The sequence below is a fragment of the Dipodomys ordii genome, unplaced genomic scaffold (genome assembly GCF_000151885.1).
Source record: "Dipodomys ordii isolate 6190 unplaced genomic scaffold, Dord_2.0 Scaffold19, whole genome shotgun sequence".
Classification (NCBI taxonomy): Eukaryota; Metazoa; Chordata; class Mammalia; order Rodentia; family Heteromyidae; genus Dipodomys; species Dipodomys ordii.
Window position 1 is genome coordinate 8,580,216 of NW_012267235.1, and position 13,514 is coordinate 8,593,729.

The 13,514-nt window shown below is 48.5% G+C and overlaps 1 protein-coding gene across 1 annotated transcript in view; it reads left to right on the forward strand.

Annotated features, from left to right (window-relative positions):
* Positions 1-13,514, forward strand: part of Arhgap44 (Rho GTPase activating protein 44) — a 155,201-nt gene that overhangs the window by 138,929 nt on the left and 2,758 nt on the right. Inside the window, exons 17-19 of the mRNA XM_013013045.1 lie at positions 2,094-2,318; positions 5,471-5,628; positions 9,597-9,974. Coding sequence (XP_012868499.1) covers positions 2,094-2,318; positions 5,471-5,628; positions 9,597-9,974 — 761 coding nt within the window. The remainder of the gene's footprint in view (positions 1-2,093; positions 2,319-5,470; positions 5,629-9,596; positions 9,975-13,514) is intronic.

Below are 13,514 nucleotides of genomic sequence, written 5' to 3' on the forward strand. Positions count from 1 at the left end.
GCTGACATTTAGCAGGGTTCACTTGGCACCTAGCCCATGCCCAAGCTGGCTTCTCCCCTGAGTAGACTGCATTGTCAGGAAGCGTGGAGTGTGAGGTTACTGAACCTGAAAGATGCCCATGGAAATAGAAGGCATCCATCCTCACCAGTCCTGGTCCTGAATGGGGCAAGGAAGGAGAGAAGGGTAGAACTTAACATCAGTCAGAATTCTTTTTTTGCTGTCTCAGGAAACATTTCCATGCCTGCCATCCTCGCCAACCGTGGCAGCTAAGTGACATTGGTTCCTTTCCCCACATGGAAAAATGAGCTCTTTCTTCCCTTCATCCTGATCAGTTCTAAAGCCTAAAGAACCTACTTTGAATACCAGAGGATACACAGTGGACTCCTCTCCGGAGCTTTGAGTGGCCTCCAAGAGGATTTCTAGACATCTGGGAGATGAGCTTGCATCTTCAGGTGCAATACAACCTGAAAGCTAGCAGGTCCTCCTTCCCCTGCATCTTCCAGTCCCAGGTGTCTTCTTGAAGCCATAGGAGAGGCAAGCAATACCAGCTACCAGACAAAGGAAGCATGTCTCCCATCATGTCCCTCCTTCACAGTATGTCCCTGACATACATTTCCTGCAGTGGCCCACATCCCACCTGCTACAACCCAACTCTGAACATGAACTTTTTAATAAAATTCTTGCTGTACCTTTACAAGGTTCATGTGACAGCTTTGTGCTTCTGATCCATGCCCCCATTTGGTAGGAAGAGGAGACAGTATCCATGTGTCAGCACCCCACCTCCACCTCACCTCCTAACTCCACCCTGTATAAGGAAAACCTAAACAGATGCTATCTCTGAGTGATTCTCCCTCCAAAAATGTCTGTCTCCCTCCATACTGGAAGTAGGAATTCTTAGCCAGTAGATGCCTGGGTTGAGGATACAGGACCAGTTACCTCTTAGATCATTGAACAGAGAGTTAACCCCCCTCTAACCTATAAGTGGACAGATGGCTGCTTTTCCCTGTTCTCTGTCCCCTATGAACTCCTGTCCCCCCAGCCTCACAGCCACATCTCCTCTGCAGCTGCTATCCATCTATATGATCTCTACCTGTACAAAACTCCAAGTCACTTGGAGACCAATTAAGCAGTAATGATTTCACAGCACCACATAAACCTCATCCCAGGATCCTGCCCTTGGCAAGAGACCCCTTTGCGAAAAAAATTTTAAAAATACAACCTTTATGTCCAAAGGAAGGTGTAGATTATTGACACTAATATCTGTATGTTTCTGTCCCTGCAGCCTTAGGAAAATCCAAAGGTACAGTATCCACTGGTAGCGTACAAGGCCACGTGTCATCTCTTAAACTAAGCCAGCCATGTGGTAGTGAGCTGTGTGTAGAGGGGGAGTGGTGCCATGTTTGGTTGCTTGGCCGCATCACTCAAAGCTGTGTGCCCATTGTTCAAATCAATTCGGAGGGACCTCAGGCATGAGTGGCCCCTTCCCTGTCTTGTAGATAAGCTGGTGTGACCCCTGGAGGGCTGATCTGCCAGGGTCCCCAGCAGAGACAGAGCTGGGCCTAGACCCGGGTTCAAAAAAGGAGGCCTCTGTAGCTGTCTCCTGCTGGCTGGTTAGTGTTCTAGTCCCATCTGTCTCTGTCCCTGCCCCCCTCCCCCAACCTCCTTCCTACAACTGGGAGGAGCAAGTGACCCCCCTACCAAGCTAGTAAGACCACGTTTCTGCACTGAGGATGGCTTGGATTCCACAACCAGGGTGCTTGTCGGGCTATTTTCCTAAGGCCAGTTGGCTTTGGCAGAGTGGAAACACAGCTTGTGGACCTCCAAGCTGCTGACTGTGTCCTGCTGTGGGCCTTGGTGTCATGGGAGGGCCATCTTGCCCCTCCTGGGCTGCAGGGCTGTGTCTTTGTGCCCCCAGCCGCCTGGGTGCTGGAGCATCGCTGCCCTCTCCCCCTGCACATTGCTTTCCAGCCCAGGAGGGTGCTAAGGCTGCTGCTCTTCTAACCTGGACCTGCTTGAATGTCTCCGCTTGATGGGGGAGGGAGCCTGCCACCTGTCAGGCGTGGGTAAGCAGGTGTCTTTGTGTCCCTCGCCAGCATGGGCGTGAGGGTCATGGACACGTCTTGGGTGGCTCGAAGAGGCTCCTCTGCCGGCCGGAAAGCATCCTGCGCCCCGCCCTCCATGCAGCCTCCTGCCCCGCCTGCCGAGCTGGCTGCACCCCTGCCATCACCCCTGCTGGAGCAGGTCCCGGACAGCCCCGCTGCAGCTCCTGTGCTCTCCCCATCTGTTGCTGGCCTGCAGCCCACGCCTGAGCGCCCCAGGTAAGCCCCGGATTCTGCCTGGGGGCAGGGGGTAAGAGGGAGAACTGGCTGGTGTGCACATGCATGCACAGGGCTTGCCGCTTCCCACTCAGGCCTCCTAGATCTTATCTACCCCGATCCTCATTTGGAAGCATTCATGTTTGGCTTTCTGCGTCATCCACAGCATCCTGGATCGCCAGGAAGCATCTAGGCTTTCCAAGAATCACATCCCCAAGCAGACATGGAAGGCGGCAGCCTGCTAAAGGGCTACAGAGGACTCGAAGCCCACTCTCCGGATCCCACTTCCTTTTGTAACTTCCCTATTTTGAAATTTTAGAATGATAGTATTTCTTCCTCCCTATCTGCAGCCTTTCGATGCAGAGTGCCGTTAGCAGTTGTTGCTGCCACAGTGAATGCAAATCAGTTGCAGGAGTGTATCACCATTCTTTTAGGGAAAAGAGAGAGATATACAGAGAGAGAGAAAGAGAGCACACTAGCCCAGCCAGCACATTCCAGGCAAGATCAATGAACATTAGAACTGTGACTGTGATTTGCTGGGCTTCAGGTTCACTTGAAATATGCCGATGGGCAGAGGGAGTTTGGTGGAGAAGCACAGGTAGACACTGATGGATAGACAGGCTGACCTGAAGGAAAAGGACATATAGGCAGATATGCTCCGGTGATCCTCTCTTCAGACAATAGCTGCCATCACTCTGGTCATACAAGGGACTTCATAGAGCATTTGGCATGTAGATGGTATTTCTAAAACAGGTCCCCTTGAGGATGGGGTTTCTCCAGGCTCAAAAGGCATTCTAGAGATGATATGGGTGGGTGGCCTTGCAGAACCCATGGGCAGGGAGCACCCGCTCTTCCCCACACTGATAGCCAGTGACTCACAGTGTCAGATATATTGCTCTGCTCTCCCACTTTCATGCCGGGGATATGGTTCTGCAGCTTCTCTTTGTGTGTTAAGGCTTTCTTTCATCCGGGGCTTTTTCCTGTACTTTTTAATCCCTATGTCCAGCTCCATTCTTTTGCTTTTTGTTTTCTGGATATTTGCAGCACAAGTGACGTTGCTTCCAGCTGCCAAATTCCTGTCATGTCTACCCCTTGCTGGAAGATCACAGGATATCTCTTCTCTTCTTTGCCCCAAGCTCTGCCTTTAGTTCTCCTACCCAAGCTGGTGGCTCTGTCCAGCCAGACTCAGCCTTCATGTCCTACTTTGCTGCTCAGCAATAACACAGACAGTAAACTCTGCTCACTGAGTCCCTGTCCTGAGAACTAACCTGTCCTCACCTGCACCTTATCTCTGCCTTCATCTAGCAGTCCAGTAACCACTCTCTGCCCTACTTGTTACCACCACTACCCTCCCCCCACCACCGCTGGGTCAGCTACAGTTGTGCTGAGAGAAAAAACAGGTTAAATAGGTACTTGTTTCTGTGCTGGAGAAAGTATATTGAGCAGGAAGTCAGAGAAGAGATCAATCTCCAGTCAAAAGAAGCAAGAAAAGTCTAGAACCCTACAGGAAGCAGATTGGGGGTAGGGACTTTCTTGTGTGGTGCTTTCCATAGTTGATTGTTTTCACTTCCTCTCAGTGATGGCAGAGATGGGTGGAAGGAGAGATAGATGGTTGGGCATGAGTACCCAGATACACTGTGACCTTGAACCTGAGAAAAAATAAAAGACAGGCTGAACTCTTCAGCCTGAACAAAGACAGTTTTCTGGGTTTGCTTTTTATTAGCAGAATAAAAAAAAGACATTTTTTTTTTGCTCTTCAGGTTGCTTTCGATAAAAATGACCTTTTTCCCTATGAAATTCTCCCATTTCTCAAAGGAAAGGAAGTGCCAGCACTGTGACTGTGGTCTTCTCTTCTTCTCTTCCTTCCAATAAGAAAGCTGCTTGTACACTGATGACCTTCCTGTTCTAACCCTGCTCCCCGTCTTTCTCAGCATATCTTGGCAGCCATGAGTTCCATATTTCTATTGGTAGTTTCTTATTCACTCCAATTCCATATTTGGAGAAGAAACAGCTATTATGGAAGCTGTAGGTAACCAGGCCCTGCCCACCACACCCTCCAAGAGTTTTGGAATCCAGGCAGGAAGCATAGCAGTTAAGTCCCATTCCAGGAACCCCCTCTGATTCAGTCAAGGCTATCCAAAATGAAATGATTGCTGTCAAGAAGTGACATTCTGTGCAGCCATAAGAACAGTTTGCAATGTTTCCCCTGAATGGTGCATTAGAGGCTGGCAGGGGGTAATGATCTGGTGTGTGTGTGTGTGTGTGTGTGTGTGTGTTAATGATCTGGTGTGTGTGTGTGGTGTGTGTGTGTGTTAATGATCTGGTGTGTGTGTGTGTGTGTGTGTGTGTGTGTGTTGGTTCTTGTTGTTTTTGTTTTTTTGTTGTGTTTTTTGGTCCGTAGTCTGTACAGTACAGTTCAATAGGGTACCCTTTTGCTGTATCTTGTCCTTAAGAGAAGACCTGAGAAAGAGCTTAACAGCATGGGTGAATTTTCTGGTAAATTTGAGTATTTCTTTGTTGATCCAAGGGACTCAGGAGGCCAGCGTTCCTTACTGACATTGATCGTGACCCTATTCTAAGCTTGAAGGACTGGAGCTTGAACTGGTCCTCATACAGGAACATAGCTAGGTCCTAGTCTCTGTGGAGCGAGTATGAGGGCAGGTCCTAGAGTTCCTCACCTGCATGTGCTAGGTTAGAGTCCTAGGCAACAGCTTAGAGAGCTATAGCATGGAAGCAGAGCTATCATCAGCCCTAGCTGGCACACTGACCCTGGAAAGTCCTCTTGGCTCTATAATGCCATAGGGACAGGAGGAGACAGGAACACTGTGCAGTTCCCACTTCAGAACAACCTATGGTAACCGTACTGATGACAGGATGCAGGGAGATGCGCAAGGGTCATCTCCTCAAGGCAGAGATGGGAAGAGACCATTGGCAGTGCATGTCCACAAAGCTAGGGAGGAGCCCGTATCACCAGAGCTCCAGGAAGGGACAGTCACCTCATAGGATGCTTTGAACGTTTTAAGAAGGGACTGAGACAAACCAGAACTGGTGTGGATTTGAACAGGGCCCAGAACACATAGAATCAGAGTTGGCAGGTTGGTGCTGAGGCTGACCAAGCACCTGTTCCTTTTCTGACCTGTGTGTTTGCTTTTCAGTACATCTAAAAGCAAGGAATTGTCTCCGGGATCTGGTCAGAAAGGAAGTCCAAGCTCCAGCCAGGGGACAGCTTGTCCAGGTTCACAGCCAGGGCCACAACCAGGTACCAGTCCGAGCCAGCCACCCGCAGACCAGAGTCCCCACACTCTCCGGAAAGGTATGTCACCTCTTTCCTCTGCCCAGTCTCAGGCTGGTGAGGGCTGTTCCATTCCTGAAGGCTCCATCCCTTTCAAAGCATACTGTTTAGAAACTGTGTGGCTTAGTGAATAGTCCCTAGGTAGATCAGTCAAGTTTTGAGAAGTTAACCAATCCAAAGAGGTGCTATATTTCACCCTCATTCTTCAGATCACTACATGAAAAGTGGGCTTATGAAAGTATGGGGCAATGCTTCCCATATAACAAGTGATACCAACAATACAGACACCATAGCATGCTTCTCCCATGGCCCTACCAGACCTTCCTCCAGCATTTACAAAGCTGTATGTGGTCATCTACACCAGCTCCATGCCCCAGTGCCAACCAAGGTGAGGTCAGAGGAGGAAGTTGGGATTGTTTTTCCCCAAAGCCAGATCTCCAATACTTCTGTTGTGGAACTTGTGAGGATTGTCCCATAGTAAGGACCCAGTTAAATCTCTTGGGAGAACCATTCCCCAAAGCCAAAGACACTGTACGGTGACATTTCATCAGTGGGGAGGTATACTGTTGGAGATCTTATCCAGGCCTTTTTTAATTTGTTACCACCTCTCACCTCTCGGCAAAGCCTGTCTCTTGACTGAAATTGCGTATCATTTAATTTGTTCTCAGTTTGGGTCTTTTGTGCTCCTAGGATTGGTTTCAACTCCAAGATGGTCAAGTAGGGCTAGATTCATCGCATCTACATTTCCCAGGTCCCTTTTGAGTCATGGCAACACCATTCTTCTAGTAAGCCTCTACCCTGCCCTGGACCTTGTCGGTTCCCCGTGCCCTTTCATTCCTTATCCAAACTACAAATATTTACAAAGCCCTGGTATGTGTAGAGCTCTGCTTTGCAGCGAAGTATAACTATAATGCAAGGGTACATGGTGCTGCTATGCCAGGAGGCATCTGGGCACCATGGGGACACATGGAGTCTCCCTTATCTGGACTCAGGATTCAAGGTAGATGACCCAGAAGAAATGGCATCTTGAAGGTTAAATAGCAACTGGGTCAAAAAGGCAGTAGTGCACATCGGTGGTTCACATCTGTAATCCTAGCTACTTAGGAGGCTGAGATCTGAGAACCACTGTTTGAAGCCAGCAAGGTAGGGAAGTCCACAAGACTCTTATCTACAATTAACCCCCAAAAAGACGGAAGTAGAGTTGTGGTTGAAGTGGTAGAACTCTGGCATTGGGCACAAAAGCTCAGGAACAGGCCTAAGTTCAAGCCTCGGGACAGGCACTAAATAAGTAAATAAATAAATGGCATTGGTGGGTTTTAGCATTTCCAGCATTAGTAGGCTTTCCTTCCCATTCAGACATGGTGTTCTTGTCCTGTTGCACATCTCTGTTTATGACTCTTCCAACCCTTCAGAGTGTGGATGATGGCTAAGCCATTCTTTCATCCAGTGGTAATATCAAGGCTCCTGGCACAGCCAGTTACCTTCCTCATGTCAGAGCCAGGGTGACCCTCTTGAGAGTTGCAGCACATTGGACCTGCACAGCAAACAAAGCCTAGAGTAACCCAGGTCCCTTTTGTTGTTGTTTTGTTTTGTTTTTATGGTCATGGGGCTTGAACTCTGGACCTGGATGCTGTCCCTGAGCTCAAGGCAAGCATCTACCACTTGAGCCACAGCACCACTTCTGGTTTTCTGGTGGTTAATTGGAGATAAGAGTCTCACAGACATTGCTGCCAGGGCTGGCTTTGAACCATGATCCTCAGATCTTAGCCTCTTGAGTAGCTAGGATTACAGGTATGTGCCACTGGTGCTTGGCCTCCAGGTCCCTTTCTAAAGAGACATTGAGTTGATCAAAGATGTCATTTGAAAGGCACAACTTCCTTCTCCATTCTCCATCCCCACCCACACTGAATATGCCCAGCAGTTATTTTTCTGATCTCTCTGTCTTTTGACCTTGAACCCAAAATTGAACATCATGCTCTAATGCTGTCACCACCCCAAAGCAGTGTCTCTTCTGTTGGGTGATGTCACTTTCGCCCATTTAGAAGAGCATGTCCAAGATTTCCAGGACTTCATGTCTTGTGCATGTCCAAGCACACTCAGTCATGAACCTCAATAGCAAAGCCAGAAAACTGACCCCATAGTCAAGAAGTAGAAAACTGGAAAACTGAATGCTTTTTTTTAAAAAAAAATAGGCTTTGATTTTGAAGTTTTTCAGATGTGTGATCAGTACTATAGGGAAGAGAGTAGTCTTCCAGTTGTATGGAAGAGGCTCATTTATTTAACTTCTTTTTTCATGTTTCTTAAGTGTAGTTTTATTGTCATTAAGGTGTTGTACAGAGGGCTTGCCATTTCATAAGTCAGGTAATGAGTACCTTTCTGTTTGGGGGCAGTGTCACCCCTTCTTTTTGATTTCCCCCAGTTTTCCCCTCCCATCCCTGCTCACAAGTTACATAGTTCATTTTCCACACTCCATACTGAATAGCACGATTATATTTGTTCCCCCTTCCTCCTTCCCTTTCTGTGCCTCCCCCTTTCTCTCTCTCATTTTAGACCAGTTTAAATACATTCCCCTGGGCGTATCGTGGATAAGTAGTAGGACAGAAATTTGAACCCAAGGTGGCAACCTGAAAAGCAGGTGCTTTTTTTTCTTCCTGGCCAACGAGCCATGGGAACATGAGATATCCTTAGACAATTAGACAAGGTTCTGTTCCATGGATGGATTGGGTTGATGTGGGGAGTGGAAGGAGATGCCCAAATGCCTCCCTGAGGATTTAGAAGACAGATTCTTCTAGAGTTACTGGTACCCATGGTCAGATCTCATTTAATTATCATCGTCCAATAATCATTTTCTCAAAAACTTCACCCCTCACTTGGATCCTCTGAATGTTTGCCTTGGCTATGTTTCCCAATTCATTTTCAGTTCAAGGTATCATGTACTTGTCATCCTTTAGAGAGCTTCAGTAAATAAGGAGAGGGAAATGAAAGGAATGGAGAAGAGGTTGGGTCAGTGATATGTTTGGAAAGATTCTGGGTTGTAGCTCAGCGGCAGAGTGCTTGCCTAGCACACATTAGGCCTTGGGTTCAGACCTCAACACTGAAAAAGAGTACAGTTGAGCTATATTTTCTGATATCCAGAGGACACAATTCATGAAAGAAAAGAAAGGGAAAAAAGTCTGTGATCAGAAGCTGGGACAGGAGAGAAGAGAGAGAGAGAGAGACAGATGTCAAAACACAGTTGTAGGGGAGTATAGTATAGCACACTGTGGTAAAGATAGTCTTTCTACAGCAACTAATTATACATTTCCAAACCACTGGAGGAGAAGGTTGGAAAGTTGCCAACACATAGAAGTGATGATGTTTGAGGAGATAGAAATGCTAATTACTGTGATTTGATCATTATGCACTGTATTTGTGTATTGAATTACAGTGCATAAAGAAGCACAAATGCTGTCTGTTAATTCATTTAAAAATTAAGAAAACAAAAAACTATGCCAGGGAAAGTGGTGCAGAGTTAAGGCTGGAAATTAAAAGTGACAGGATCAGGCCACATACCATTGCCAAAGCCACACACCACTGGGCTGGTTAGGTTGAAGTTCAGTTTCCTGCAGGAGGATTTGTCCCTGAGTGCTGACCTCATGGTGATGATTTGAATTGGCCATTGGAATTGGCTTCATTGACTCACTCTGAATGTGGTGACACTCAGATGGAAAAATCACCCACTCACCACCAGTTAATGGAAGGTTCTTTTTCCAGATGGACTCTGTGTGTGTGTGTGTGTGTGTGTGTGTGTGTGTGTGTGTACGTACAGAGGAACAGGTGCAAAGATAAGAACACTTGCAAATCTAGGTGCACTTAAATTTCTATTGGCTATTATCGGTGTGACAGGAAGTCAGGGGATGGGGGTGGAAGAAGAGGAGGAGGTTGAAAAGGACCACGTTAAACCCTGAAGGACACCTTACACCTTTGTGTCTTGTGTTTTTCTCTTTCAGTTTCAAAGAAGCTGGCACCAATTCCACCCAAGGTTCCTTTTGGCCAGCCAGGGACAGTGACTGACCAGTCCACCGGCCAGCCATCCCCAGTCAGCCTATCTCCTACTCCCCCAAGCACCCCATCTCCCTATGGACTGAGTTACCCTCCAGGATACTCCTTGGCCTCTGGCCAGCTCTCCCCAGCTGCAGCTCCTCCTCTGGCCTCTCCTTCCATTTTTACAAGCACTTTAGCCAAATCAAGGCCCACCCCAAAGCCACGACAGAGACCCACCCTACCGCCACCGCAGCCTCCCACGGTCAGCCTCTCAGCCTCCAGCCCTCAGTCCACGGAGCACCCCATGCTGGATGGCATGACCCCAGGGGAAAGCATGTCTACAGGTAACCGAGTCATGGGCTTTCTGGAAAATTCCCATGAACCTTAACAAAATGCGCCAGGGAGGGGCCAACAGCATCCCTTCCAGGTAATAGAGGCCCACATGATGTGAGCTGGCTGTGGCCGCCCCAGGGCTGCCTCCCAAGGGGTTCTTCTGAGAACCCACCAGTGGGACAATGTAAAGCAGCTCTGGAACTGAGTTGGTTTGGTTTGGGTTTGGTTTGGTTTGGTTTGGGTGGGGTTTTTTTTTGGGGGGGTCCACCTTTTCATGGGGTTTCTCCTAGCCCAGCCCACCAGTCCAGGGTTGTTTCTGAGCACCGAGGCCTCAGGAGCAGCTGGTAACAGTCATAAGATACCTGGCGTCAGGATGCAGGGGTGGGGCCTCGTCTTTCGCACAGCGCCCCAACAGCAGAGCAGGTGCCGAGACTCATCTGGAAAGCAGGAGCCAAGAACCAAAGATAATTTCCCCTAGGAGTAAAGTAAGCTCTGCTGGGAAAAAAAATGTATCTCTAAATAAGTATTTAGAGGAGGCCTCACCTTCAGAAAGACACATTCCCTTCCCACCCTGCCCACCACCACCACCACCACAATTCCTCCAGCAGTGGATTAGGCAAACTCCCAATTATCCAGTCTCGTTTGTTGTAAATTTAAAAACAAAGATGAAGCTGTGTTTCCTCCCCCAATAAAGTGTGTACTTATGAAATCACATAGGCACAGAGAGAGAGAGAGAGAGAGAGAAAACACAACCCCTTGAGGAAAACACGGGACATTTTTTAAATGTCTCCCCAAACATCTGGGCCACATGAGATTAGAAAAGTCAGGAACAGATTTGTGGTCCCCTGCTTTAGTCCTTGGAGCCTTCCCTACTTCTGGAAGACAGGCAAGGTGCGAGCGGAGTCTTGGAATGGAGCCAGCACATTTCCCCAGAGGCCAGGGCCTGAAGAGTGTTTGTCCCAGGTAGCAAAGGGCTAGGCAGCTTGATGCGGACACCATCTACACATCCACACACACAAATACAGCCACAAATATACACAACATCCACATACCCTTCTTTACAGAACACATCCACATAGAGATGTGCCACACATGTATACAGTACCCAGCCACACACCCACAGCGCACGTGTTCATACAAAGAGTTCATCCCCACACATTCTTGTACACACCACACATATAGCTCACATAGCACACATGCATACATAACAAACCCCAATCCATATCACATACAACATACAACACACATGCTATACAGATACAAATGTGTGCTACACACACCTACAAACTACATAACCCCTGTGCTGGTGTATTGCTCGGCAGTAGAACACCTGATAGTTCAGATCCAAGGATGCAATTTGCTCAGCTACCATGCATGTCACCTCACAGAAAACATGGTGCTAGGGTCTAGGGTACCCTGAGGTCCTTCACAGGTACCCTTTCTTGCCCCGTATCCTCCCAAAAGGTGACATTTTCTTCCTTAGACTAAATGTCAGCTGGAAGCTAGTGGGGCTTGACTCTTTGCTCCAGATAAAAACACGGGGCAAGGCAGACACCCGTGGCTCATGCCTGTAATTCTAGGTACTCACGAGGCTGAGTTCTGAGAAAACTACCGCTGGCAGGAAGGTCTGTAAGACTCTTATCTCCAGTTAACCACCAAAAAGTCAGAAGTAGTACTAAGAACAGTGCCTAGGCCCTGAGTTCAGAACTGGCACAAAAACAAAACAAGGGGGAAAAAAACCCCACTAGGCAAGCGTACAGGCGTTTGTGAGAGTGCAGGCAGGTTTCAGTGTTATTGGAAAGCACATCTTGGCATCTTTATCTGTGGCTGTAGTTAATGTTGAATATATAGCCACTACCATCTACTTGGAGGCTTATTTAAAAATTAAGGAAACCTCTTCCTGAGGAATGTCATGTGCATCCAGCCCCTGGAAGTTCTCAGGAGTCATTCATGCTTCTGGGGTAAGCCATGATAGAAGGGCTGGATAGAGACACAAGGAGAAGTGTACACTGTAAGCTGTGGGTTGAACATAGGATGCCCCAAGAGGCAGGAAAGAACGGAATAGGGGAGGAAATTAGAGGGCCCAGGTGGGCAACACAGAACAGTAGGAAGCGTAGCACCCTTAGGGCATGAAATGATTCATTTCCCGTGGCAGACTTTTTAAGACTTAACCATCAAATTCAGTGACACCTCGGCCCCTCATCCCCTTTTGTTCTATGTTCTTCTGGCCGCAGCAGCCCATTATCACGTCCTGTGCCTACAGGTCTCTGAACCAGTGTAGAAAGCAGTGAGGATTTTGTTGTGCCCCACTGGGACTGTGGCACCCGCAGTGTTTTTGTTTCGTCCGTGTTTTCGTCATGTTTATTCCTTTCTCCGAATCCTATCATTGTGTTCTTGCAGCTGTGTAACATGAGTGACGCAGTGTTGGATACGTGTGAGGGGGATTTTCAGGGTAAGCTGGCCCCGGCTCCACCGCCACCACTCCACTCCCCTGGCCAGCCCGGCCAGCCCAGCCAGCTGCCCGGCCGATGCCCAGCGTCGCCTGATCCTTCTGATGCCTTCCTGCCAGCCCTGCCAGCTCCCTCCTCTCTCTGCATGTGGCCCAGGCCAAACAATCGCATGCCTGCTTCACTCTTTCTGGCCTTCCCCAACTTCAGCCAGGACCAGCTGAGCCAGGAGTCTCCTTGGTGTTTTGAGATGATTGGCCTTTTTTACCCCCTCCCCACCCCCCTTCCTCCATCTGTCTTTCCATTAGACTGAGCTTGGGGAAAATCCTGGCAGTCCTAGCTCGTCTCCTTCCACTCACTGAATTACCAGCTCCAGCTCCCCTTCTCCCTCAGCTGTATGGTTTGCACAGATGACAGACATGTTCCCAATGCTCTCCCTGCACACATGGGATTATTAGGAAGGTGTTCCTGTGGGAGTAGGTACAGAGCAGGCCCAGAGCAGCAAAGAAGCCAACACCATGTTGGTGACCCTGATTCACCCTCAGACAAATGCTTAGGACTCATCCTCCCCAGATACTCCTCTCCAGCACTACAAAACATTTGGGAAGCATTTGCATCAGCATCTGCTTGGTACCACCTCCCCGAAAGAATACAAGCTCAAAACTAAACAAGGAAAGAGCAGGGAGAAGACGGGGAGAAATGAGGCGTTTCTGCCTCAAGAAGAAGCAGAGGCCAGAGTTAACCAGGGCCCCCCCTCCCATTGTGCCGGTAGGCCTGTAGATTAGCTACAGGGTATTTGGTGTTCACAGACTGATCTCCCAAGGACACTCCTGGAGCTGCCATGAAGCAAGATGGCCCAGCACCCTTCCTTCTACCCAGGAATGCCACTCCTTTGCTATGTGACCCTGGCCCACCAAGGTCAGACAGCTCCCATTAGGACCTCTTGCCAGGCTGTGCAGTGCCATGCCATCTCTGAACTACTGTATCTACATTCCTCATCACTCCCTTTTCTATTGACATACGGGGAAGCTAAGAATTTGTCCTAGGACACAGTCCTATTGGGACACAGGCCTAGGTGTTTACATCCAAGCAGGAAGATCCTGT